This window comes from Tenrec ecaudatus, chromosome 9 (genome assembly GCF_050624435.1).
Source record: "Tenrec ecaudatus isolate mTenEca1 chromosome 9, mTenEca1.hap1, whole genome shotgun sequence".
NCBI lineage: Eukaryota > Metazoa > Chordata > Mammalia > Afrosoricida > Tenrecidae > Tenrec > Tenrec ecaudatus.
In genome coordinates this window covers 80,922,361-80,948,944 of record NC_134538.1, presented here as the reverse complement: position 1 = coordinate 80,948,944, position 26,584 = coordinate 80,922,361, and the positions used below count along the sequence as shown (strand labels likewise).

Here is a 26,584-nt window from a genome sequence, read left to right as displayed (position 1 = left end):
GGAGAGGTCCAGAGAGACGACCCCCCCCCCAATCAGGCCCCTTTCTGGATTTCCTGGCACACCGTTCTATCACCTCCCTAATTGCAAAGATTCTGGAAAACTTGGGGAGCAGGGTAGGAAGGCCCAATGGGGCAGGGGGTGAGGGGCAGTGCCTTCCCAGAAACACTCCAGCTTGCCCAGACCATGCTGTGGCTGGGTGGCCCTGAGAGGAGAGGTCCAGGCCAAGGGACCCTCCTCCAGAAGGCACCCCTTTACCTGAGCTGGAGCCGCTGGTTTTCTGCTTTGTATTTTGCCGGGACTCTTTCATCCAGGGGAAGATTTGTTTGGCCACAGTGGGCGAGTTGAGCAGGGGACTCTTGGCCGCGCTGGCGGGGGCAGGGTTACTGCTGCCATTCTGAGGTGGGGAGACCGAAGAGGGGGGTGGAGGGGCAGCGGGGACTGGCGCAGGGGGCTGTGGAGGGGGCTGCGGCGGCTGGGGGGCAGGGGGCGCGGCCTGTGCCGGCGGAGGGGGTAGGGGCGGCTCGCCCAGGCCTGGGGGCTGGCTGGGCGGGCCACTCAGGGTGCGCAGACACGCTTCGCTCAGCTCATGCGCCTTGGGGTGGCCCCCAGCGCTGGAAGGCGACTGGAGCGAGCAGGCGGGTCGGTGGTACTCGCCGTCGGCGCCCAGAGCCGCAGACGCAGGGTACGGCTGCTGGCTGGCATTATAAGCGAACCCATTGGCGGCCTGGTAGGGGTAGCCACCGTAGATCGCCGAGCTGTCGTAGTAGGTCGCTTTTTGCATCGCGCTGTTTCACGATCTCGATCGCACACTCTGACAGGGGCTTGACACCCGTGAGGGCGCACATTGGCACGCCCCCGCGGTCACGTGACGCTCCGCCGCCAATGGCCGCCCCGCGCAGACCTAGGGGCGAGAAGCGCAGCGCGGTAAGGGCTCGGCGCAAATCCATCTTACTCTCAATAGCTAAGTGACATGAAAGCCATAAAAGAAAAAGTGGTCAGCAATATTTAGCAGCACGACTTGGCCCCGGGCGCAGGGAGCCGCGCTATAAAAAGCCGCTGGAATTTACTGGCAGCTACAAATATTTGCTTAACTTGCGTCTGGAGTTGGGGGGTTTTCCGGGCAAAGAGGAGAATGAGTGAGGGATGGAAACGGGGCCTCAGGGGCCTCGGGGTCCGAGGTCCTACAGACTGGGGTGGGACTGGGCTGGGGTCCTTCTTTTCAGGGAGAATGCACAAGGGGTGTCTGTACCATCCCTCCTGGGGATCTGGGGGAGGGCCCTCAAGGAAGCTAAGGGGAGACTTGGGATGACACAAAATTTTCTCCAATCCCTTCTTCAGGTCTTTGATTTGCCAAGAGAGTCCTGAGGTGGGGCGTCTTCTCACACAGACTCTTCTGGGACCTTTCTGCCCTCAAGCGAAGTTTGCACAAAACCTTGCTCTCTAGTTTCCCTCCCTGACCCTGCTGGGTTTCAGAAGCCCAGTTTTGCCAGGGGGATATAGCCCACCTCCTCTAAAGGAGCCCCTGTGGCCAAGGAAGGGGGGAGAGAACTTTGGATTGGGTATGTGTAGGAGCATCTGTGACAATATCCCCTCCAGCAAATCCCAGCTCAAAGTGGGAGCCAGTGGGTCTTCACACCTCTCACTGAAGCCAGTCCCAGGAAGCGACCATCACCTCTCTCCCCCAGTTACAGAGTCTGTCTTGGATTTTCTGAGGTGCTGTTATTCAGGGCAACTATCAAATTCTACCTGTTAAAACATGATGGATTAGAGAGAAAAAACAACCCACCAGGAACCTGAAAAACCAGCGTTCATCTCCATGACCACGGCTTGAACTCTCCTCCCAACTTCATGATAATAGGTTCTGTCTTAGAAAGTGCTGTGTAATTTGATGTATGGGGGTCATTTGGCCCCGGACGAGGGATGGACGCACCAGCCATAAAATCCTGTCAGAGTTCCCTGATCTTTGTCTGTGTTGTTATTGTTATTTGTTAACTTGGCCTATTTTCCCAATTCAGAAATGGCAAGTAAAGGGTAGCCCTAATAATTCAAAAAAGCAATTGGAAGCTGTCTCAACCTGCTTTTATTTAGATCTCAAGTTTGCAGGAGTGAAATCTGTTTTCTTTATTCTTTCTCAACCTTTGTGTGATCAACATCTAGTTCTCAACTCTGAAAAGTTCCTTGTGGGTTCTATATAGTCTCTCTCTCTCTCTCTCTCTCTCTCTCTCTCTCTCTCTCTCTCTCACACACACACACACACACACACACACTCCCTGTTTCAGAATGTTTGTCCCTGTGGCCATCCAAAACAATTATAATGGCAAGTTGCAGAAGAAAACAGTTTAACAGTTTACACTTCATGTCCCCAACTCTATGTATTTGAATTGCAGTTATTTGGGTTTTCCAGGGAACAGCAGATACTTTGTTAACTAAGAAAACAGCAATGTGATAAACATCTACCAAGAGATTATTATAATCTTGTTTAAAATAATGGATTCCTTTGGATTTCATTATTAAACCAACAATCTGACCTACATGTGAGACATAAGCACCATTAATTTTCCAGAACCTCAATTACAGCACCCAAGTAAGCATGCATTTTCCTGATTCCTGGGATATTGTTTCTCTTTTGGAATTAGAGAGTTATAGGTACCATGAGTGAAGGAAATAAAGGACAAAACAAAAAATTTCAACTGAATATCAAGGTAATGTCTCATTTTCTTCCTCTCTCACCTGCAAACCATTCTTCTTACATATGGTTATATGGTTACTGCCTGCCAGTGTATACATTTCCTAAGTACCATGCTTGTGTAAAATAAAACATCAGGTTAAGAAAATTACTCCAGATACTTGAACAGCAAGATATTAGATAAAACAAAATTAAGTTGATTTTGAATGTGCAATATTTCAAGTGACTTGCTAATCCACTATCAGTAGCTCCACTGGCCTGCTGTTTACTTAACTGAAGACTTTTCATCAAGTAAGTTATGCATTGTTTTGTGAAATAAGAAATCTATGTTTAAAAACCCAAGTGTATAATGGCTCCCATAAACTTAAAACATGACTTCACCTCTGAGCTCCCATCAAAGTCCTCCCTATTGTTTGAGGTCAGCAAACAGCCACTTTGGACACATACACACACACAAAACCTCCCTCAACCCACCCCCAAAGTTTGTAACCTAGTAAAGAAGTTGGAGATTTGCCAGCCAGGGAACTTTGCTTTGGACCCCCACCCCCCTCAGGCCAGGTCTTGGGGTGGGGGGAGTATTTCTCCACAAAGATCAGTTTCTGGACAATACGCCCCAGAAACAAGAGTCAACAGAGGGTTGATGAGGCTAAATTGAGTGCAGGAAGCAAGTCCTATTGTCTCTCTCTAAAATCTACTCAAATGCAACCTCCTTCCTTCAGATAAACGCTCCCTCTTTCCATCCCCTCCCTTCCCTCAACCTGCCCTCACCCGGGGAGTCGGAGGAGTCACGCTGGGTAAAGAGCCCCCGGGACCCCTGGCCCACCCTTCTCTGCCTCCCCACCCAGAAAAGTTGAGGCTGGGCTAGGGGAGAGGGCAGAGGTGGGGGCGGGGATGGGAAAGCGGCCTGAACTCGAAGTGTAAGGGTATCAGTCACTGCCGGGAAGGAAGCTCCGGCTTGTGAACTCTTCTTGAACCGAGATTTAAGTCTGCAGCCATAAATCACCAAGACATAAACTCCGCCATTCAGCGCCCAGAGCGGCCGGTTGTGGCCCTGCTTACCTTAACTTCTGAGGAGCGCCGCGAGCGCAGATTCCGGCTCCGGCCCCAGCCCCGGCCCGGCTCAGAGGCCCAGCCGGGTCCCCTCGGTGCGGGATGGTCACCGACCCTCAGCATCAGCCGAGACTGCAGTCGGGAGGGAGACCCCGAGGCCCAGACGTCGCCGCGCAGAGCGTGGCCGCCTAGCTGCTCCGGCACGGCTTGCCCAGGGCGGACTGGGGCGGCTTGGAGCCCCCCCTTCCCACCCACCCACCCTTCCCCCACACCCCCGCCCCTGCCCTTCCCGAGGGCAGCAGCCGTGGCCCAGAGATAAGCGCTAGCACAGCGCGGGGCTCTGCCGGCGCTAGTGGCACCGACTTGGGTATGTTTCTTATGAATATTACGCGCGGGGCCGCGTCTGGTCTGGGGATGCAGTGGGGGGTGCTAGGGGCGGGCGGGGAGGCCTCGGCAGCCGGGGAAGCGCGGGCCGTTGTGGGGGATGGGGGCTGAGGCAAGGGGAGGAACAGGAGCGAGGGGGGAGCGCAGCGGCAGCAGGAGGAGGGCAGCTTCCCCCCCCCCCCAGCGCCCTCCCTTTCCTCGCTCCTAGGCGTCACTAAAGTCCAGGAAAATTATGCTAATGAGGACAAACGGCTCTCACAAAGGGGCTCTCTTGCAGGGCTCGATTTCTTAGGGATCTGTTTGAAAACCGAAGAACCCGCTTCACTGGGCATCTTGGGTTGTGGGCCTAAAGTGCCACGAGAAAGGAGGAAGTTCTCCAGACTTGGGGCTTTTAACTTAGGGGCAGCCCTCCCCCTCCAGGTACCCCAAAGCCAAAGGGGAGGGGGGGAAGAGGGTAGCGCCTTCTTTCTCCATAGACCTCCCCCAGGAGCCAGCCTGGGCTATACCTTTGGTTATATTTTCACAATAAATCATTGAAACTGTAGCAGCCAGTAAAGAGATGGTTCCGGGAAATGCACCCAGGCTGGGCAATAGGATGGGATGCTCCAGGCACAGGTGGACCCCAGGGTGCCTAAGACTTGGGTCTTTAGCCCACCACATACCCATTTCACAGCACACACAAGCAGCTTACACACAGTGTTCTGACCCCATGATGCTTTCTTGCCTAATTACTGGGGTAAAGTGGCCCTGAGCTCAGTAGAGGAAAGGCCTCAGTATACTCAGTAACATCTCCAGAACGTTAAGGAATATGGTGTTTCTCCTTCCCAAACCCCTCTCACCTCTGGCCCCAAGTAGGCTCACAAGAGAACCCTGCAAGGAGTGGTGGTGTGTGTATGTGGCAGAGAGAGAAATGGAGCTTTCTTGCAATTCCAAGGCGTCAACTGGCGGCCCTTCTCAAAGGAAGGTGTTAAAAATATAAGTAGTATGTTTAAACTGTCAGGGAGCCAAAGTGTCACCTTAAAGCAAAAACAAAGCCAGGGGAAAAGGGAGAAATCAAAAAGCACTCCGGGCCAGGGTGGCCTCATGCATACCAATGGTTTTTGTCATTTATGGCTGGGCAAGATTTATGACTCGAAGCCCCAAAGCTGTAAACAGAGCACAAAACAGCAAACACTTGCTCCTTATGGCATATTGCGGAGCGCAACATGAAAGAGGAACCGGCAGCGCGTAGGAGGCTAGAATCGCTCGTCGGCATTTTCTCTTCAAACCCGGCGCCCGGTAGGATGTGGCATTTGAAGAAAGAAGGCGTGGGTCAATAATCAACCCTCACTTTCTCCTTAAACTGCTGACGCGACTGTCGCCGCCTTCTCTCCTAAACCAGCTGCAGGGAAGGCCAGCTCGCCCCCATGAGAACCTGCCCAGGAAGGGACCCCAGGGCTCCGGAGCTAGGGCTGGGGAGCCCGCTTTTCCTTCAGCGCCCTTTGAGACCAGATCGGCAAAATGCGGGAACTAGACCGGCAGCCAGGAGCTGGAAGCCAGAGCTGGGCCTTGGGGCCTAAGCTGCACAGCAGTGCGCGCTTGCTCGGTGGCTTCTGCGCCGCGCCACCGCGAACGGAGGGACAGGCATCTTCGCACCCAGACACCTGGCGGCCCGGCCTCCGACCTCTCTGCTACCGGTCAAGAGGCTCGCTTTGGAGGAAGCTCAGGCCAGGTGATATTTTTTAGATTTTGAAATGGCTGGAGGCGTTCTGTTGTTTTGTTTTGCTCTGGTTGTTGTTTTGTAAGAGAAAATACCGCTTGTTGATTTTCGCCGCTTAGAAACTACCCGCCGCTGCCGCCGATCCATTTCTGAGCACATCCCGCAGCCGCCCTCCCAGCTCCACCAACAACGCATCTGTACTGAGCAGATGGATCTTTTGGCGTTCTAACCCCTCAGATCGCTGCCCTCCCCGATTTCTCGCGATTTAGGGATTGGAAGAAAATACTGTCCGCTCTAGAAGGCAGTGCCTGTGCGGAGATGCCGCCTCTCTAGTCTTCATGGGGTCTCCCTTGAGCATGTCTGAAGAGGGCCTGGGGGCTCCACCACTATGTGTAGGCCACGAGGAAGGTGAGGAATCCTCGCTCTTGCCAAGAGCCACCAAACTCCCAGGACGGGAGGACATTTTTGTGGAACCCTTGCTGGCTTGTGAGGGCGAGGCTGGCGTTTTGCGGGTAGAAACTAGCCAGCCCGGCTCTTCTCTGAGAGAAAACACCACCTCCATTCTGTGCTTTTTAGAGAACAACAACCAAAAGAGAAGCGGGCCCAAAAAAGCGTTTGATTTCTCCTGGTGCAAGCTTTGCTACAGAACCAGCTACAGAGTTCAGCGCTAGATATTTATTCTGCTTGCCGGCACTAAAGCGACAATAAAAAGATACCTCTAACAATCCTCTATTCCCTCTCTCATTCTTTCTAGCGAAACTATATTATTTATGAGTCTTTAACTGGGTCAAAAATGCGCCCGAACTGGGTCATAAATCATATGAAATGCTGACAAGTAATTGAACAGCAATTAAAGCTTACATTTTATTTCCAAGGGGTGTTTTAGAGCACTTGAAACTGCCTCACTTAAATAGGGTTGCCTGAGCAGAGGCTGACATGCGGGAGGGTGTAACTGGCCCCTTCGTTCTCCTGAAGCAAATCCCACTCCAGAAGGGGAAGCCCAATTTGATCCCCTCCTCCCAATACATACAGTTGAAAATAAGATTTAAAAGAAAAGAACAAACCAGGTTGCTGACTCCTTAAAGGCACCCATTCGCCCCTCCCCCTGATCCAAGGTACGAAGGAAAGCAGAGCTTTCCCTATCATCTCTGGGACATCCAGTGGTACGGGGGTCCCCAAAGCCCAATTATCTCGGCTTTCTGAGTCACTTGGAGGCAGGCGATTTCATTCCTATCTGCCTCCAACCTGGCTGCAGTGCCATTTCAGAAGCTTTGAATCCAGAGAAGTGTGGTCCCTCTCCTATGAACCTGCCTCTGGACTTCAGCCCAGGATCACCCAAGGGTCCTGACCTCTCCCGGGCGATTGGAAGGGGCTGCAGGACGGGCGTCCATAAGCCGGAGAGCCTCCCAGCCAGGCTGCTTGCTCTGGGTCCTCCAGTCTCCTTAGGGTTAGGGTTAGAATAATCACCACCACCACCACCACCACCGAGTATGGCCCTTCTCAGGCCTTCCCTGGGCAGACCATGCTTTGGCGCACAGAAACAATGGGCCGCCCTCGGCATGGCATGCACTCCCTGGGTTCTGCCGACCGATGGGCAAGTGAACCCTGCAAAGTAGCCCCAAGCATCATCAATAATATGGCAGCGCATCTACACACACATCGATTTCCTTCTCCCAGTTTCTCGGACTATCCGGGTCAACTGTTCCCCCCACCTCTCTCCCCCAGTTAGCAAACAGCACCAATGGGGAGAGCTTCCCCTTGTCACCCATCCTGCGCCTGTGGCTCAGTTCCTGGAACTCCAGCCTTTCCCAGCTGCAGGGGCCAAAGCCACCCCCCACGCCGGAGGGGCCCACCTAGTCACCCCAAGTGCCTCTCCTTTATGCCTCCCAACACTTTTTAGGGAATTTATCGGGGCATCTGAGGCGCTGCCAGGGATCTCTCAAAGGTTTCAAATGAGAAACAAAGGAAGAGCGAGGTGGAGGGTCCTGTCCGCAAGCCTGGGTCTCCTCGCCTGACCTTTGTCGCTCACAGCCATAACTCATTCTAGATATGAACAATCAGCGGAAATACCTGAAAATAAATCCCATCCTCCTGGAGTAGCCTCTCGTCCCGTCAGCTAGCTCGCCCAGTACCGCTCCATGAGCACCGAAAACTGGCAGCCACGCGAAAGCCGAAAGCTGCGCTCTGTGAGAAGGGGACGGCAGAGGGGTGGGGTGGGGGAGGCGCTCACTCCGTACGGAGTCTAGAAAAACGTAATCACCAGTGAAGCCCGCCCGGGTGGGTCTCCGCTCCAAATGCCACAATAATGCGCTGTATTATGTGCTCACGTGGTCATACGTCAACTTAAATCCTTTTATTTGAAATGGGGAGTCACTGAAGGAACTACATTTCCAAGCACAACATTTAGCTTTGGGGGAGGGGTGATAGGGGACCTTGACTAGCAACCGGGAAGAGTTTTGTCTTAGGCAGTGAGAAGCTGGGGGGCCTCTCCTGCTCCCCTCCTCCACTTCCCCAGGCCTTGTATCTCCCCTGATATTTCTTTACACAAGGGAGCAGCAATGCTGTCTGTAGGCTCAGAGTCCACAGAACTTTCCTTAGGGACGCCCACCCCACCGGGGAAGCAGCTGAATCCCACACAGGCCAGCGCCCTACTTGCCTCAGGACGGCTGACCCCAGCATCAGAAAGGCAGGCCCAGGGACTGGTTGAAAAGCCATCCAGTAAGGACTGGCCAGGCCTGGGGCCTCCCGCACAGGCTGCCATTGTCTGGAGTTTGCTAACACCCCCGCTAGACACTCCAGCCGCTGGAGAAACCAAAAAGGCCAATAATTACCTGACAAAAGGTTAAAGAACCTCCTTCAAGTCCAGTTGCTTTGGGTGGATGGGAGCCCACTGGGCAGGATGTGCTTGGCTCCAGAGTGGTGGGTCAGGATTCTGCAAAGTCTAGAGGGACACCGAGGCCCCTGGCTAAACCTGTGCTTACGCATTTCCTCAATGCATAGCTGAGTGATACATGAAATTATAGGTTTCTAATGATGAAAAATGTAAGGGGAAATGATCTAATTGTCTCTGTGAGAGAGAGAAAATCAGCCTTCCCTGGCGTCCCTTGAGTTAACCTAGGACCTTCTTTGCAGGTGGTCTGTCCCCTTCCCCAGAGGCTCCCACCCACCCACCCCCTTCCACCATCAGAAAGGGAACTGGACCAGCCCTGGGCCAGAGGGACCTGGCTGAAACCAATAAGCATACCTGCCACCCCTCGCCCACAGGTTCCTCCCCTATGCCTGTCTTCTGTTTGGTACCTTTGCCCTCAGATTTCAATACTTTGCCCTCTCACAAGCCACCTAAAAAGTTCCTCTTTTCAGGCTTTCCTTTCTCAATGTTGGGAGTACTCTGAGGCTTGGGAGATCCCCCAGTCATATTCTTTTGTTTCTCTAGAGTGGGTCTTTAGCTGGCTCTGTGTCTCTAAGTGTGAAGAGTCACTTGTAGCAGCTGCAGGAGGTTGTGCATGAATCCTTCCCTCCTCTCCTCCCCTGCCGGGGAACAGAAGGGGCCTGGTGAGAGTGTAAGCCCCTCAGGAAGGGGGCCTGGTCTGGAGGGTGTCCAAATCAGAAGAGCAATACAAGAGGAGACCTTCCCACTTGGAAATGAGGCCTGGCCTAAACTGGTGGCAGTATTCCATTAAGGTTCTGTCTGTGGTATAGCTGGGAGAGGATCTCTTCATGAACTTTCCCATCTTTGACCTGAAGTCACAGCTACCACCACCACCACCATCACCACCAACCCCCTCCAGCCAGCGTCCAGCTAGAAAGTGAGAACACAGTGAAAACCTATCTGCCTTTCCCCAGTTTGAAGGGTAGGGAACAGGCTCAAAGGCTGATCTGTGACAACGCTCTCCTGTTCTCCTGTCCGCTGGTCTACTCTGCACGCCCCTCCCAAGTCCTTCATAGTGGCCTCCAAATACATCAGAAAAAGGCCTGAAAATATTGCTGAGTTGCTAGCAAACTGTACCCACCCTTGGTTTCTACAAAGATTTCAACCCAAAGATGAGAAAGAGCTGCCTTTAGAACTCTCAGAACAGTCTGGAGCAAACCAAAACTCCGGAGGTCATAAATCAACGGAAGTCATTGGTACTGCTTCAGAGAAATGCCTTAACGCCAGAAAACTCCAGTTGCATCCCTGCTCCAGCCTGCAGCCTCCTAGCCTCTCCTTACAGCCCAGTTAATGTTCCAGCTACTGCTTAACAATTAACGACCTGAGGTAAGATGGGGTGATTTGGTGGGATGAGAAGGGGAGAAATCAGAGGAAGTCAAAGGAAATTCCAGTGCTTCCCTAAGAGCGAGCTTGGACAGGGCCAAGCTGGTCTCTGGCCTGCCTGGCCCAGTAGCAGCTCAGCATCCTCCGCCTTCAGCCTCTCTGAAATCCACTTTCCTGGAACAAGCCTGTGGGTCTCAGGCTGTGGGTCTCTTTCAGTCCAGTTCCGGAGACTAAGACTAGAGCAGCTGTAGTCTCTGGTCCAGCAGGCTAGGAAACTCAGCTGCCAGCCCCCCTTCTTTTTCTACTCACTCCCCAATCCCAGCTTGAATTACAGCCTCCTCCAGATGAGGCCACCAGAGCCATAATGAGGGAAAGTTGGCCAGCCTGGGAGGGAGCAGGCCACTAAGGATACAGACCTTTGGTCAATATTTGCAAAGTTGTCGGCAGATTAGATATACCAGTATTCAAACATCACAATCTGATTTCCCAATCAAAAATACACTTAATGTTTTCTTCCCTTTGGGAACTCTAGTGATATTTTTTCCCTACTCAGCATCAGGTAAGGCTCTCTTTTCCCACTTTTTTTCTTTTGGTAGAGGTGATAGATCACTATTTAATATGAGATATTTCCTGTGGGTGCAACTGTATTACAAATGCTCCAAGTTCTCCAGACACAGTGGATGGGTATATCATTTTATACACATGGCCCCACTCTTACAGGCATGTAAACAAGCAACAGTTCTGTTGTTGGCAGAGGTGCACATCAAGCATGCACACTGCTTTTCAGGTTCCTGAAATGCTCCATCTGTACTTGATCCAGACAAACAGAAAGTAGCAGAGAAAGGAACTCAACTTTACCATGACTCATTTTACTTCACATCAGCTTCAGAACACAATTAAATAGCATCTTGCAATTAATTATCCATCTGATAGCTATTGGGAGAACTAAATTTAAGAAAGACTGAGGCCTAGGGAATAGAAAACAATATCCTTTCATTTTTTAATTAAAACTTTTTAAAAAAGCAGTAATTCCTGAAAGAACCAAGCAAAACCCTTCCTTCATATGCTCTTCAAGCTTTTGAAAGCTCCTCCAGCAGCCCCCTCCCCTAAAGAGGCACGTAATTTATGGATCTTTTACAAGGTAATAAACCACAGTAATTACCTCCCTACATCCCAAACTAAGAGAACAAATTAAGTCAGAATTTGAAAAGAATTGTAAAGCGTTTTCCCTTCTTCCAAACAGGAAAAAGGAAGCGTCCTGTTTTCGCGGAGGAAGAACGGCGCATCGGCGCATCAATCGCAATCCGTGAACCACCGAGAGCCGCTGCCTGCGAGGGCCTGGCCAAAGCGTGCCCAGGAAAAAGCAAAAGAATCTGAGAGACTGCAAGGGAGCAGGACAATTTTCTTCAACTAAGAACTGAGCCGGCGACCATTTCCAAACACCAGCCTCCGCACCGCTGCTGTCAACAAGGGCAGCGGCCCACGCGGCGGCGGCCGCCGCCGTGGCCTCTCCTTGCCTTTGCCTTTGCCGGGCTGCCGGGTGGAGTGGTTTGTCCAGGGCTTGCAGGAAGAAACAAACACACCTCTGCGGCTGCTCACCAGCCAACCCACCCTACCTTTGGCCGCCGCAAACGTTCCTCCTGCATCCCGCCACCGCCGGCTTGGGGACCTTTCCTTTGTCTGCAGCGGAAGCCCCACATTCTCGGAGCGGCCCCCCACCCCCGCAGCTGAGGACGGAGCGGGACAACTCCTCCAAAGTTAAACATTGACCCGGACCTCTTTCAATTCGTTGCAGTTACCGGAGCCCGGGAGGTAAAACGCATCCCAGGAAGCCCGGTGCAAAGCTCACTCCGCGCGGCTAAGAGTTTTGACACACAGCTTACCTCCAAGGCCGTTTAAATCAGAACCAGGAATTGCCTCCCAACTCCGGGGGGCGGGGGGCGGTCAGTGGCTCGCCTTTTCCGGTGTCCAGGCACTCTGCGGACAGATAAACAGCAGAGGGTGAACAGTAGCTGCAGAGGAAGGGAGTCGGAGGGCCGGAGTTGGATGCGCGTTTGGCGCGGGCGCCAGGGTGGCCCCCGGGGTGACGCGGACACGGAGGAGTCGCCAGGGCGCTCGTCCATGCGGCACACTCATTGCTCGAAAGGTTCCAGTCTACAAATGGCCTGAAGATGGTGATTTATTTTTGTAAAATAAATACATACTCCATCTCCGCACCCACACTCTCTCCTATGTTCTTTCTTTTTTGAGGGGTGGGTCAGTGAGAGAGGGAAGGTGGAGGGAAAGGAGACCAAGGGTGATGAGAAGGTGGCAGCAGCGTTGCTGCACCACCAGCTCCACTGAGTGAGCTCCCCAGCACCCCAACTTGGGGGATGTGAATGCATGCACCGCTTTATTTTCTTTTGCTAACAAAGGGAAGCCCTGTCTGGGAGCTTTCAATCACCGACTCTCCTGAAACCTCACTAATAGTCTTCATTTCTGTTGGCGCGAAATCAGACGGAGCCTGAGCTGTTCCCCCAACACACACACACACACACACACACACACACACACACACACACACTTAGATGGTTTTGTCTTCTGGTTAATTAAGCCCTGAACATGCCATTTCTTGGTCCCAGTGGCCTGACAGGCTTGCTGAAGTGCCCAAGCCCACGGAGCAGGCCAACTCTGACTGCTGGACACGAGGACGGACCTGGTGGCCAAACAATAGCTGTTCTGGGATCCCCAAGCAGCCCAGTCTTTCCCAGCTCCAGGTCCTGGCTGCTGCCCTCAGTCTGTGGCAATTTCGCCCCCTGAGGACATTTGCAACCTTCCTGCCCTCTACGCAGTGAATGGCCATCCCCTAAGTAGTCAGCCTACTTTCTGGGGACAGACACATTGAGGAAGGTGCCAAGAACCTTCCCCTTTCCCAAACTCAGCCCTGGAGAACTTTTCCCTGGCTGGGATTCTCTGAGCTGTTTGCTCCCAAAGCTCTACCCCTGCTCACCCCCAACCCCCACCAAGCTACCTCTTCACCCAGGCCTGGGCAACATCTCCCCACCCCAACCTTCCCAAAGCCAGCCCTCTCTGTCCCCATGGCTATGCAGTCCATTTGGCTGGCAGCACCAAGTAGGGCCACCAAAGAACTGGCAAGTCTCTTGACCCCTACTTCAAACCCCTCCCCTCACTACCCAGTGTGATAAGCCAGCCACTACCCTCCCACCACACCTTGACCTGCAACCTCCTCTGGGAATCCCATACCAGGTCCATTCTCTTGTTCAGACCTGTTGTGCTCCCACAGGGGAGCCCTGAGCCAGGAGGGGCTGCCATCCTGCACTCTGCTACTCAACTTGGCTCCCAGAAAGGGGTGCTTTGCCACTGCACACCTCCCTCCAGGGATGCTTAGGAATACTGTAATTATGATGGGCATTATTGTTGTTGCTATTTCCTTATCCTGGAGTTGGATATCTAGGGCTGCTGTTTCCCATAAATTGTTCAGACTAATGCTTCAGAGAGAGAGATGTTGCCCAGGTCTCTCCCTCTGCCAATAATGCCACCACCACCACTGTGGCCTCTGTCGGTGCTCGGGGCGCTTGCCTTGCTCCCTCACACGCATGGCACAGGTGATTTATGGACGCCAGGAAAATTGAACAAAGCCGAGTACCCATCCTGTGGTATGGCCACAGCCTTTCCCAGTGTAAATCAGAACATTACCAACTGTCTGCGCATCCTTCCCACTTCATCACCAATGCCGGGATGTGACCGCAGAAGATCCAAGCCAGAACTCACGGTGGTTTTCCTCTGCGGCAGCTGCAAGCTCCCTAGCCCGTGTAGAGACCCCCGTGATGGACAGAGCCCCAAGAACCAAGGAAGTCCCGCCAGCACCGTCCTCCAAGGCAGAGGGCTGACTCCTGCCTTCCTGCCAGAGTTAAAAGCCTTTGGAGAGAAACCTGAGAGTATATGTTTTTTGAAAATCAAATAAGAAGTTGGGGGTCTCACTTCTGAGAGATTCATTCCTTGTGAGGCCCTGATGACTCTAATCCATTCCTGCCGATCCGCATTAATTATTTACTGAGTCACGTGACCCCCGAAGATTACCGTTTCAATGTCTCCCTGGAGCAGGGGCACACCTTTATCTGCAGTTATCAGGGCTCCTTTTTGGCACCTGTGTCTTTACTCACTCCCCAGGGTCCCTTGCAAGCAGCCTGGGCAAAGTACTGGCACCCTGGGTGAGAGTGGCTCAAGTTTGGAGGAATCATTCCAGCCTGTGCGCACTCTGGGCAGTGAGAAGAAAGACCACCTTTCTCCCAGGCAAGTGGTCAAATCTGTCTGAGCATCCTAATCTCTCAGGCCACTTTGGTGGCAAATCAGCCTTCTGTGCCAGCCACCACTCACCTGTGGTGGGCCATGCCAAGTGCAAGCCTAGACACACACCTCCGTTGTGGATAGAATAGGTTTCTGAAAAGGAAAGATGGCCTGTGCATCTACCTGGGCCCAGTGTGAGACCCAAACTTTTCTGCAACCACACACTCCTCGGATCAAGAACACGGGGGTGCAATCATTCTTCTGCTTTAGATCCCTAATTGGTAAATGGAGAAGGCTGAACCCAAAAGGGCCACCATCTCTTTTTTCTGGGACAGTCTTCAATCCCAGGGGCTCTTTAGGCTCCAAGAATCAACCCCAGAATCAGCGATACTGGCTTCAGAGGTGGAGAGGGCCTTTGGGGCCTCGAGAAGAAGAGACACTTAAGTTCCAAGCCAGAGGTTTCAGGCTCCAAGGCCTCACAGCAGCCTAGCAGCCCTCCTGAGCAGAATCCCTCCTAGGAGATAGATCACAGGTCTCTTCCTCTTGCCAGATTCTTTGAGATAGGAGACCCAATGATGAGTTCTTCTTGGGCCAGGGTGTTGTCCAGAGAAGGCCCAACAGAAGCAGTGGTTGGGAAGGGTAAAGGCTGTGTCCTTCAAAGTAAGATCCCAGCCAGGGAGCCAGGGAAGCAGGGTTCCTGGGGGAGGGGTTCAGTACAGGGACCACTGCCTGCACAGACTCCACAATTCAGACAGGAAGCTGCAGATATCTGTTGGTTACATTAATTTGGTGGGGGGCATGGAGGTGGTGCTTCTATAATTCCATTGGAAAGGTTTGCTGATCTGTTTTATGTTCAAACTGCTGGAGGGAAGGTCATGATGAGAGAAGCAGGAGAGTCTGGACACAGAAGCAACGAGTAGGGTAACGGAGAGATAGTGGTATCCATCCTCAATTGGGGGGCAGGTAGCTGGGAAGGCTGAGAGGTGGAGAGAATGAGAACACCTTGAGACAACTATGTATAAAGTCAGAACCATTGTGAGAGAGCTCAGCCCTCTTATCCCCTATATATCTAGGTAATCTTCCCATGAGCTCCATCCTGGGTATTAAGTACTCTACTCTGCCGGTCACAGTTGAATTCCCACTGTAATAAAACATCGGGTATATCGTAGATTTCAGCAAAACTAGGGAAGAGCGCCTGTAAAGTGCCATTTTTCTTCAAGGGGGAGAGTGTTAAGTGCTTAATTCAAACTGTGACCATTAAAGTGTCTCCTATCCGATTTAGGTTGATTTCAGACATTGACAAAACTTTCATCTCCAGTCTGCAGAACTGGGATCAGCGACCAAAGCTGAGGAGTGTGTGTTGGAGGAAGAGAGAAGGGGAAAGAAGAGGAGAGCACTACAAGGGTCAGTTTAGTTGGAGAATTATAGAGCTCCCACAAAATACTGTCTTTAAAGGTCAAGGGTTTGAGGGGGCCGTAGGGCTTGCTAAAAAAAATTAATGAGATAGAAAATTTGTCCTCTTTGTGAACTCTCATGGTTGCCTTAGCAAAGGGCAGACATGCACGATTTTGAAGTATTAAGAAGTGGGGTTTTGTAAGCTCCTTTAACAAGTTCCCCTAAAGGCCAAGCCTGAAACAGGCACAACACTGGAAAATGCCATAATCATTTGTATTATTTTGGGTAACTTTGATTTTTGCAAAATTCACCCATACATTAATAATCAAGACAGTCTAAGCCAAAAAATGCAATTTTTAAAAAACCCTAGAATATTAGAGAAATTATCTCAACCTTTTCTTGTTCCCGAGCAAGGGAAAGGAACTTGTTCCCAGCAGGCATGATATTCTCTTTACCCCCAATCAACTGTCCCCAGCATGAAGGAACACCCTCCTCCCCGCAAAGGAGAAATGAAAGTCTTTACCTGAAATGATGATCACCTGCCATTTGAGGGTTTGCAGCGCGACACTCAATTTCCATCGAGAATCTAGGCCTGGTTTGAGCAGCCGGCCAAGATGCTGCCTCTTTGCCTGAGACCACATTATTTGCAAGAAGATCCCTCGCGCCTCCACAGACTTTTCCCAGAGAATGCCTTTCAGAATTGCTGTTGAATTACAAAGAAGTATTTATTGTATGAGGTGATTAATGATTCCTGGGAAAATTGCTATTTTCAGCGTGATTTAATTTCGTTTTACAAGTGCCTATAGTAGGGGGGAGGGTTAATAAGTTTCAGCAGCAGTTGCAATGCCTCCAGAAATCCCTGGCACCCGTTCACACCTTATAAAATGCACTTGATGCCAGGCTGGGCCTGCCTGGGGAAGGCCTGTGTGCATTTGTTTATCCCTGAGTTTTCTTAGGGAGAGATGGAGGGCCCTGAGAGATGGATGCCCCTGTCTGTTGAGATCAAGAGCTGACCACCCTTGCCTGTTGTTACAGGGGTGGGAAGGGTACCAGCCCTGATCACTGGTTGAGTGTTGTGCCCTTGATGTATGTTTTAAAATCCCTCTGATATCTGAGCGCTAGGTGAGCATTCGCCTCCATCTCTGCTAAATTGCAGGAATCAAAACTGCACTCTGTTTAAATATCAGAACCAGGGATGCTTCTGATATTCTGAGGTTAGTATGTTTGGGTTTTTCGTGTCTCTTTGTAAGGAATTCCCTTCCCTGAACAGCAAGTAAAAGTTAGCCAATAAATGTTAAAGCCATAGAGATTTGAGACGTGGGTTCTGATTTTCAGCCTTTGGACTCTAGAGCTCTAGGACTAAATGGACACATTCTGGGGCATTTGAGGAAAGAGACCCTTGATCAAAGTTTGGCTTTCTTCCAGCAGAAAGCTCTTCCAGGCCTATTGGGGTGCACTTCATGGCATCATTGTGTATTTTCTCCCTTGAAGGAAACATTCGAGGGTGTGCTGGGAATATACACTTTATTTTATAAGCTTTCCCTTTGAAAAGAGTGTGTGAGAGAGGGAGGGAAACAAGCAAACAAACAAAAATCCCCAAGCTGTAGTTAGTAAAGAGGACCTTTCAAACAGCCAAGCAATCTCAACCCTTTGCACAAACTACTTTTTATCTCCAGGGAAACCAGCAGATTAAGTATGAAGGTGCAATCAATACCAAAGGGACCACTTCTTTCCAAGTGTGCTCAGAGTTCAGTATGCAGAACAGCTGCAGGACCGCCTGGGCCCGCAGCACTACGCGGTTTCATCTTTCATTGCTTTGCGGGGAAGGACACATTGCCATGCCTTACAGAAACGCCCAGCCTAAAAGCCTGGCCAAGTTTGGGAAGAAGAGGAGCCCTCTCAACTGCTCAAGAGCCTTTGGAACTTTTCCCATAGTGGGTCAAGCTTGACAAGAGTTCAGCTCAAGTTGAAGACACACACACACACACATACACAGCAGTCAGAATCCAATATGACTCAAGGCATCTACAAAACCTTTACATGTAAGGTCAACCTTCTCAATCCAGAGAACATTTTTGTTTTATTTTTAATAAGAAGCTTAGGAAACACACAAACCTGTGTTTTACATTTTTAATGTTTTTAAAAATCCGTTTATTCGTAGCACATGGCAACCTATACAGCCACATCACAATTTGTACAGTTGCACATAGGTCTAAATATATCCCCCTGCCGCCCCCCCCCCATCTAAGAGATTGCTGCCCCAGGAGAAGACAACTATATGTCTATAACAGTATTTTAAATAAATGTGAGGAAAGGAAACTAATGTGTCACACCTACCAAGAAGGTCTATACATTTTGAGTTAAATAATCTTGTGAGGTCCACCATGTCTGCTCATTTATTCAGTTCAATACAAGCTTGTATGAGCTGCCTGAATGGGGAAGAGGGTCGTGGGTGCAGTGGGGAAAGGATCTGTTTTCTTTTGCTTGCAACAAATATACACGCTGTTGCACTACCTTCAGTCATCTCCGGAGTTATTTCATGCCCAGTGGTCCTTCTTGGGTACCCAAAGCTGGCAGCTTGTTCAAGCCAGCAGATTGTTCCACCAGCCAGCATCCTGGCCAATTGTCTTCTTTTGGATGGCAACCAAAACACATTCTTACCAGGATAACATCTTCTATTTTTGTGTTGCTTCCCCCCAAATTGGGTTTTGGTTTTGGTGTCTTGTCTGTTATAGTCCAGACAGGGCAGAGTGGGAGGGGAAAGGGACAGAAGACAGGAGAGAAGCAGTTGAGAGGAAGACAGTGGTTTAGCTCCTCAGAGGACTAGATGGAGGAGGAAGAAATGGGTGTGGAGACGCCTGGGTGGGAATGGGCATGGGGGCTCTGAGTCTGTGCTTTCCCTGGGGGTCCAGCTGGGGCCGAAGCCGAGTTGGAGGAGCGCATCTTGGTGTTGGGCAGTTTGTGATCTTTCTTCCATTTCATTCTGCGATTCTGAAACCAGATCTTGACCTGGCGTTCGGACAAGCAGAGCGTGTGGGCGATCTCGATGCGGCGCCGCCGGGTCAGGTAGCGGTTAAAGTGGAACTCCTTCTCCAGCTCCAGGACCTGCTGCCGGGTGTAGGCGGTTCGAGAGCGCTTGGGTTCCCCTCCGTTATAACTGGGGTTGACTGGACGCCCAGAAGCCAGCGGGGAGGAGGAGGCCCAGGAGGAGGGAGTGGAAGAGAAGAGAGGGAGAAGAGGAGGAGAGAGAAGGTGGGTTGGGGAAGAGCAATTGGACATCATCATTATATAATAACCTGACACCAAGTTCAGCAAGATACATAAAAAAGGCAAAGAAAATGTTTCACAGGCTATTGACAACGGGAAACACCCGAGAGCTATAAAGAATGGTGCTGGGCATTGGGGCTGAAGAAAAGCTTCAAAGACACATGGCCCGAAGCCTCTGCCAGGGCAATTAAATTTATGGGGGCTATAATTACTGCCCTAACAGTTTGGCGTCTCGTAAATCTCCGGATAAAGGGACCCTGGGTACAAAAGGGTTCTCACGTTGGGATCAGGCGGCTGGAGTGCACACACTCACACTCCACTGTGGCCGGGGCCAGATGGGGGCTCCCCTCCCCTCCACCTCTCCCTTCTGACCCCCGCCACGACCCCCGAACCCGGCCTGGCCCACCCTCCCCGGCCTCCGGCGGTGCCACGTACCCGCGCTCACGTGGATCTTCTTCATCCAGGGGTACACCACGGGCTCCTTGCCCTTCAGGCCTGGCGCGCTCTTGTCCGCCAGGAGCAGCGGGCACGCGGGGGCGCTGCCCCCCGCCGGGGCGCCCGGGGCGGCCTCGCAGCGGCGCGGGGGCCCCGGGGGCGCCGTGCGGGCGTGCGGGGGCGGCGGCGGCGCGGGCTGGCGCCCCGGCCCGTGGCCGTGGCCGGCGTGGAGGCTGTGCCCCGGGCCCTTGCCGTGCGCCGGGGGCTGCTCGGGCTGCGCCGGCCGCCCGGGGCTGGCCCCGCCGCGGTAGCCGTAGGGGTAGGCGGTGTCGGCCGGCCCGGGCGCGGGGTAGAGCGCGGCCGCGGAGTAGGCGGGTTCGCGGGCGGCCCGCGGCGCGTAGTAGGAGGCGGGGGGCTCGCGGCCGCCGCCCGCGTGGGGGAGCTGGGGCTGCAGCGGCGGCGGCAGGTGCTGGGCCGCGGGCGCCGAGGGCTGCTGGTAGTCGGGGCCCCCGCCCGGGCCGCCGTCTCCGCCGCCCGGGCCGCCGGGCTGCGGGTACTCCTCGAAGGGAGGGAACTTGGGCTCGATGTAGTTGGAGTTTATCAAAAACGAGCTCATGGTCATTAATTTGTGAAGTGCAAAAATACTAATTTTTCTCGCGTTGTCGTTTTTCTGGGCTCGCAGAGGCCCCTCCCCCTCCTGCCTCGCTCCCCATCCCCCCCTTTCCTCTGAGCCCTTCCCCTCCCCCTCCCCCTCCCCACACGCTGTCAAGCGCCCGCCCCTCCCCCTCAGGCCGCCGGCAAAGTTCGCGCCGCTGTTCCCCGCCCGCGCGCGGGCGCGCGCGTCTCTTCACGGGCCCCCGCGCGCGCCCAGAGCCGCGCCCACGTGCCCCGCCTCAGCCAATGGGCGCGCCGCGCGCGCGGACCCGGATCAGGAAGCGCGCGGGCGGGTGATAGATGCTGCTGATCGCCCCGGGGGCAGTGGGAGGGAGAAGCATTTGGGTGCCCCAGCCCCTCAACTTTGAGTATCGCTAGGAATTCGAAGTGGCCCCCAGACTGGAGGTCTTCTTGGACGGCCTGGCCGGACGGTCCCTCCGCTCACCCGGACCCTGGCCTAGGCCAGAGGTGGGGCGGTGGGGCAGTCTTTCGACTGGCCGTGGCCCAACACTGACCTCGGACCCCAGCCCTTTTTTGTTTGGCGCCCTCCAGGTTCGAGGCCAGCTCCAGGAAAGGTACCCACACCAAGGAACCATCCTGAATTGATCCTGGGCCAGGAATAAAACGAAAAAGGTTGACAGATCGTTTGTTGTGTTTTTTTACCCTCACATCGCTTCCCAACACCCTGCGCCCTGCGTCAGGGGGCTCCTGTGTTAGGATCTCCCCCTGCACCCTCCCGCTGGAGCCCCAAACCGGTGGGTGGGTGCCCAGCCCAGAGAAATTGGCACTGTCATTAAACGAGAGGCCTTTTCAATATGATCGGCTGGGCACGTTTTCTTCTTTTAAAAATAGAACCTGTCATTTGTTTTAGTTTTCCCGTTTAAAAATGTTGAGCCGTACTAAACAGCATCCCATTTGATGGAGGTGTTGGTAGGAAAGCTAACACACCCTCGTGTGCCATTGTGATAGCGAAGGTGGCCCAACGGTGGGCGGCCCTGGACGGATTTCCAAACCTCTTCAAAACCAAGCTTGGACATCAACAACTTCCTATTTCAGAACCATCCCACCCACCCACCTCCCAAGGCGCCAAGGACAGATTTCACCCAGCGCGCAGCCTGGTCGCTGGCAGGACTTAACAGATGAAGATTTTTGTTTTCTCTTTTAGCTGCTGCATTCTCAGGCTCCAGGTTTACTTGCAGGACAGTCGATAATTTTTGAATTAGCATATTAACGATAGCAGGAGTGCCCGAAAGGGGAGAGAGGGAACTGTTGCCTGCCATTCAGTAATTGAAATTTGATGGGTAAACTAATTACGTCATTATTAACAAATAAATTACTTATTAATTCCGCCTAATGTTGATCTCTGAAGTAAATACTGATGCCTTATTTGTGCTGTGATATTTTCCTTTTCTGCGTCACAAGTACACCTATATCCTTTACAGCCCAGATTTAAGCAGTGCAAACTAGCATCATCATCATACTAAAAATACTTTCATATGGGCATGCAAAGCACGAATTTTTCAGCTGGTGCACCTTGGTTGATTTTTTTAAAGAGCAGTATAAAACTGCCTTCTCACAACTGAATCTGGACTGCAGACAAGGAAAGTTATAGCCTAAGCCTGGAGACACTTCAAAAGGAGTGTCAAGCCTATCTTCATTTATATCAGTTACTCATACGAGTTACTAAATGCTAGGATATATCCATTTGATGGATAGTCATTTAATGCTTAGGCATATAAAGCCTATTATATGCGACTAATCTTTAAACTAATTTAAGAAAAGAGGTTAAAAAAGGGATCATGTTAGCTTTCTAACTGGAATCACCCTGAAGTGCTACAAAGAGGTTTTGCACTGTGTGTGTGTGTGTGTGTGTGTGTATGCGCGCGCGCACGCGTGCCTGTAGACTGCTGTCCATTGATGTGGTGCACCCGGAAAAAGAATATTTTTAATGAAATCTGAGCCGCAGAGAAATCAACGCTGAGTATAATCTTTAGATTCCCTCTCTAGATTTGGGGGATGGGGGGAAGCTAACCTGCAGCTACTGCCTACACCAGTTTCTCTCCACAGCAAGAAAAATAATAATACATATATAAATTATGTGAACATATACACGGTTTTATGATATATTACAAATCTAGGCTATAACTTTAAGCATCAGAGGGAGAAAAATCACAACAAGGAAATCTTGCCTTCCTGGTGTCATCGGCCTTGAGAAGTAAGGCTGAACTATGTCTGCTTAGTGTTATTTACAGACACTAAAATACAAAATTCATTGTCATTTGTCCTCAGAACCTCCTGCTGAGTTTCTATTTTTAACTGTTAACAAGCCTATGACCCTGTTTTGTATATGGCTAACCTAAAGGGGTTAAACTGCGCCTGCGTTTCATGTGGTTCTATTACTTTAGGAAGATGGGCTTATACGGAATCCCCCAAGGCCTGTAACTTGTCTTTGTGGTTCCTATCATAAACACAAACGGAGCCAGGACCACCAAGTGTTATCTTACACACCGACATTTTGACATTTTACTGCAAGATTTATGGCTGTAATAAACAATCTCGCTACCTTTTCTCATCCTTCTACAGTCTCCCTTTGCAAGCCACAGCATCATTCCATCGAATCAAATAACCTTTTGAAAAACATTAAGAAACACCTCTTGCCTTAACATAAGGCCCCAGACACCAAAGTAATGCCAGACAGAAACTAACCCAATTAAAAAAGGAACTGAAGTTTACCAGCAGCATCTCATGGAGCAAAGACGGGATGCTCAGAAATGGAGCAGAGAGGTAGCGTGCTAATCTTCGCACACCAACTGGCTCCAGTCCCAAGCGGGGTGAAAGCGTTATCCTTTGCTGGGGAAACTAGTAAGCACATTTGCTCATTTCCACATGCAGGAATAACATATCTCCCCAACAAAAGCTTTCTTAAAATCCCATTAAGTGAAATAACTTTTCATCATGTCCTCGCATCCCAGATGGAGAAGGAGAGCGGAGGGAGTCGGAGGGAGAGGGAGGGCAAGAGGAGGCAGCGTTTGCAGCCTGGTTTGAATCTGATTTGAATCATTTTGAATATATTTGGAACAGCCTTCCCTCTTGAATGCAACCCTGTCCCAAGTTTCAAAGTGACCGAACAGTGACACCGTGTGCATTTTGTTTCTTATTAATCTTACACATTGACAGTCTTTGTTAAATCACAAGGCGCGCCCTTCACCAGCCGACATTTTCATATTTGTTAGACGCGCTGACCTGAAGTTCACCTCGGCCTTGGACTTTGCGCTTCTAAAAGGTCTATACAGTGTCTTTAGAGAGCAGGGTGCTTTGCCCAGGTCACTACTTCTCAGGAAAACCGAGAGGGAAAAGCAAAGGAAATGTAGACGTTATGGAATGTATTGACTGTATTTGTCCTTTGTTCTTTAGAGCTCCAGTCCCCCAGACTGTTTATCTCAAGAGCGGCTCTCTGGAACAAACGGGAATGGCTGAATTTTCAAAATGCCTGGTGATGGCATTGGAGGGCATTCCACTGCCCACCCCCTGCTCACCCCACCTACACTATAGGCAAAGGATTTTATAAGGCCAACACTTATCAGTCATCTAACCAATTAATTGTTTGGAGGCAATTTCCTTGTAGTAGTTTAAAATAACAAACACAAGCCAGGCCCAGGATTGAAATTTACATTACAATATTATACATGTGTTTAGACCAGGATTGTCTGAGAGGCCTAAAGCTAGGAAATCTCCAAATAAAAAGGTACACATTCTAAAGCAATAACTTCCACAGGTACCGTTTTCTGTTTTCCTTTCATTTAAAGATGTTCCAGGCTGCCTCTGTGATTATTGAAGCTGTATTTCCAAGGTATGGCATGCGTTTTTGTTTAACTTACACATACAGGAACACAGCAATCACCCTGAATTGTCGTGGGGAGTAAGAGGGAGGGTCTCTCTTGCTCCAGTTCCCTAGCTCGGCCATGGTGAACAGTTTTCACTGCTAAACCAGCCACCACTACAGTTGTCTCCTTTCTTCTATTCGCATCTGGCAAACCCCCATTTGGCTTCAAGCTCTTGGCCAGAGTGAAAACTTTATACATTGCACATTGGAAGCACCCTGATTGCTACCATGAAGGCAGTGTTTGGGAAATGTTTACTTTGCCATTGAACAGGCTTGGCACTGTTCAATCCAGCCAACCAGAAGACACTGAGATGATCTTAAACATCCTACATTTTGAGCAGTAGCATGATCTCATTTCCAGTGTTTGGAAAACATATATGTATATATTTATATACATATATGTATATATATATATATTTCTCCTCTCTCTTTTCCTAGATGGATCACTTTAGAGGTCAATGCATAGAAAAAGAAATGCTGCATGCCCCAGAAAAATAAATTTTAATGTCCTCAACACTTACAGCTATTCTATCTGTATGAAAAATAAAGCATTGTTTAGCTCTCCAAGTGCAACTTGCACAACACAAGGTGTGGTTCTAGTGGGCTTCCTTAATCCACTGTTCTTTCTTCCCCCACGCTGCCAGCCTTCACGCTTAGTGGTGTCCCTCCTGTCCCCTTAGCTCTTATTCCAAAGGTATTTTTTAAAGGATTTTCTGGAGAATGGCACTGAGCCATGGCCACTTTACAGGGTGCCAGGGAATTTGTGGACTTCACCTTGCTGATCAAGTGGCATAGTCTCTGTGATTCAGTTATTCACTTACAGATTGCAGCACTTCTCATGCATTCAGATAATAGGGGGAAAAAACTCAAGTAAAGGGGGCACTTTGAAGGCACTGAGCAACATTTTTCCCTTGGAAGAGGGGAGCAAGAATGCTGTCCCCTTTGAGAGGGTTTCTCCTTCCTCTCCTCCCTGCCTCAACTCTGAGAACCCGGGCCTCCAGTAGGATCCAGGGAAAGCATTCTCTAATTTTTAATATTGGGAAGAATACATTTTGAAAGAAGTACCTGTGTTTGACCAAGTTCTCACACACCTTCTAAAGCATGTATTTTCCAAAGGAAGAAGAGGAAAGGGGCAGGGGGGGAGCTGTCCTGGCTAACCAAAACCTTAACTAACTAAAAAAATCCCTTGCCTTGGAAGGGATCAGGGAACATTGGGAACTTGCTACATCATTTTCTAAGGGTTCATTCTTCTGTTTTGAGCAATTTTTGTTTGTTTTGAGACAAACCCTGGTTCTGCAACATGGAAAGGTGTTGGTGTTTCCGCAATCTATGCCTATTTACCTGCTGCTCTTCCCTCCGAATGGAAGCGATAATTCAAGATGAAATACAGCAGACAGCGTGTATTACTCTTGAAAAGAGGAATTTTCTATCCTTTCCTCCGTAATTGAGGTCATTCAACCACTAGAGTTCACCTGGAGTCCATACCGTGGTACACGCGTCACTCCGAGCCATTTTATCTTTTGTGCTGATAGTCAAGATCCCAGCGCTAGCTAACATTGACATCAAACTCTGTCTGGGCAGATGACTAAGAGTGCTGCATAACGTAAACTTTTGACCCTCAACTTTTTGACCTGCAGTTGTAACACACTAACCACAAAGATACACAAAGCTGCGCTTCTTCTTTCAGGGGGAAGGGGCCCCCTAGGAGCTCGGGACGCTACTGCCCTTTGGAATGAGCGAGTGAATGGGATTCCCCCCCCCCCTTATTTTTCTGAGTTTGGAACTGTATTTCCTGTCAAAGCAGTCTCTCATCTCTTTTTGCCAGGGCTCAGAGAGGAACAAGGATGACTTGAAATCACTGGGTGATTGCAGGGATCTGGAGAATTCTTGGGGTGGTCTGGGGGACCTGGCAAAAGTGAAAGGCAAGGAGAGATGGGGAGAAAGTGGGCAGTGGGCATTGAAGCCACTTTTCCTTTTATTTAAAAATTCGCAGCCTTAATTGTTGGGCGAGCGGGCCCAGTCAGACGGGTTGACTGTGAACTTGTACTAAAGCGTGCTCTGCTGGCGATTCATAGGGTGTGCAGATTTATCTTCTCTGCATTTACTTAACCCGGCAGTGAACTGCGTGGGCGTCATTTGTTAGGCGATGACAGACTTCACCTCAAGCAAAGGCTGCTTCACAAAATCGCAATAATTACCCAATAACCTTCGTAACAAATATTATTATTATTGAAAAGCCTGGTTTGTGGGAAGGGGACCTGCCAGGCAAAGGGCAGGTTTCTTTGTCAAGAACACCACACAAAACAAACCTGGCTCCCGGGTCCTCCCATTCTAGGCTGCTTAGAAGGGTAAGGTCTGTGGATTCCCTCTTCTTGGTGGGAGGAAGCCTGGACTGACCCCCTCAACCTGGCCTGGGAGTCCCATGTATAGATTTGCCATTGGCTTGAAGGAAAGTCCCCCTTCTTAAGCCACCAGAGGGACGGAGCCCCAGTGCTCTTTGCTCGATGCACTCTCCTAAGTGGGCAAGCCAAGCCAGACCCTTGGAGCCTGAAACACATACACACAGAGAAATTAATCCTTTCCCTCTGTCCT

General features: G+C 50.9%; 2 protein-coding genes across 4 annotated transcripts in view; both read right to left on the bottom strand.

Moving 5' to 3' along the window:
• HOXA3 (homeobox A3) overlaps window positions 1–26,584 on the bottom strand; it is a 44,797-nt gene that overhangs the window by 2,882 nt on the left and 15,331 nt on the right. The window contains exons 3-5 of one of the 3 annotated variants that reach the window (XM_075558249.1): window positions 16,277–16,456; window positions 11,955–12,048; window positions 256–901 (exon numbers count right to left, since the gene is read on the bottom strand). In XM_075558249.1, the coding sequence (XP_075414364.1) occupies window positions 256–781 (526 nt within the window). In that variant the 5' untranslated portion in view covers window positions 782–901; window positions 11,955–12,048; window positions 16,277–16,456. Of the gene's footprint in view, window positions 1–255; window positions 3,974–11,954; window positions 13,049–16,276; window positions 16,457–26,584 lie in introns of those variants that run through there. The other 2 variants (XM_075558250.1, XM_075558251.1) reach the window with 2 other exon arrangements.
• On the bottom strand, window positions 17,916–20,117 carry HOXA4 (homeobox A4). The gene is made up of 2 exons (XM_075557569.1): window positions 19,456–20,117; window positions 17,916–18,920 (listed from the first exon to the last, which is right to left on the bottom strand). Exons 1-2 carry the CDS (start codon window positions 20,075–20,077, stop codon window positions 18,577–18,579), a joined length of 966 nt encoding a protein of 321 aa, XP_075413684.1. The 5' UTR covers window positions 20,078–20,117; the 3' UTR covers window positions 17,916–18,576.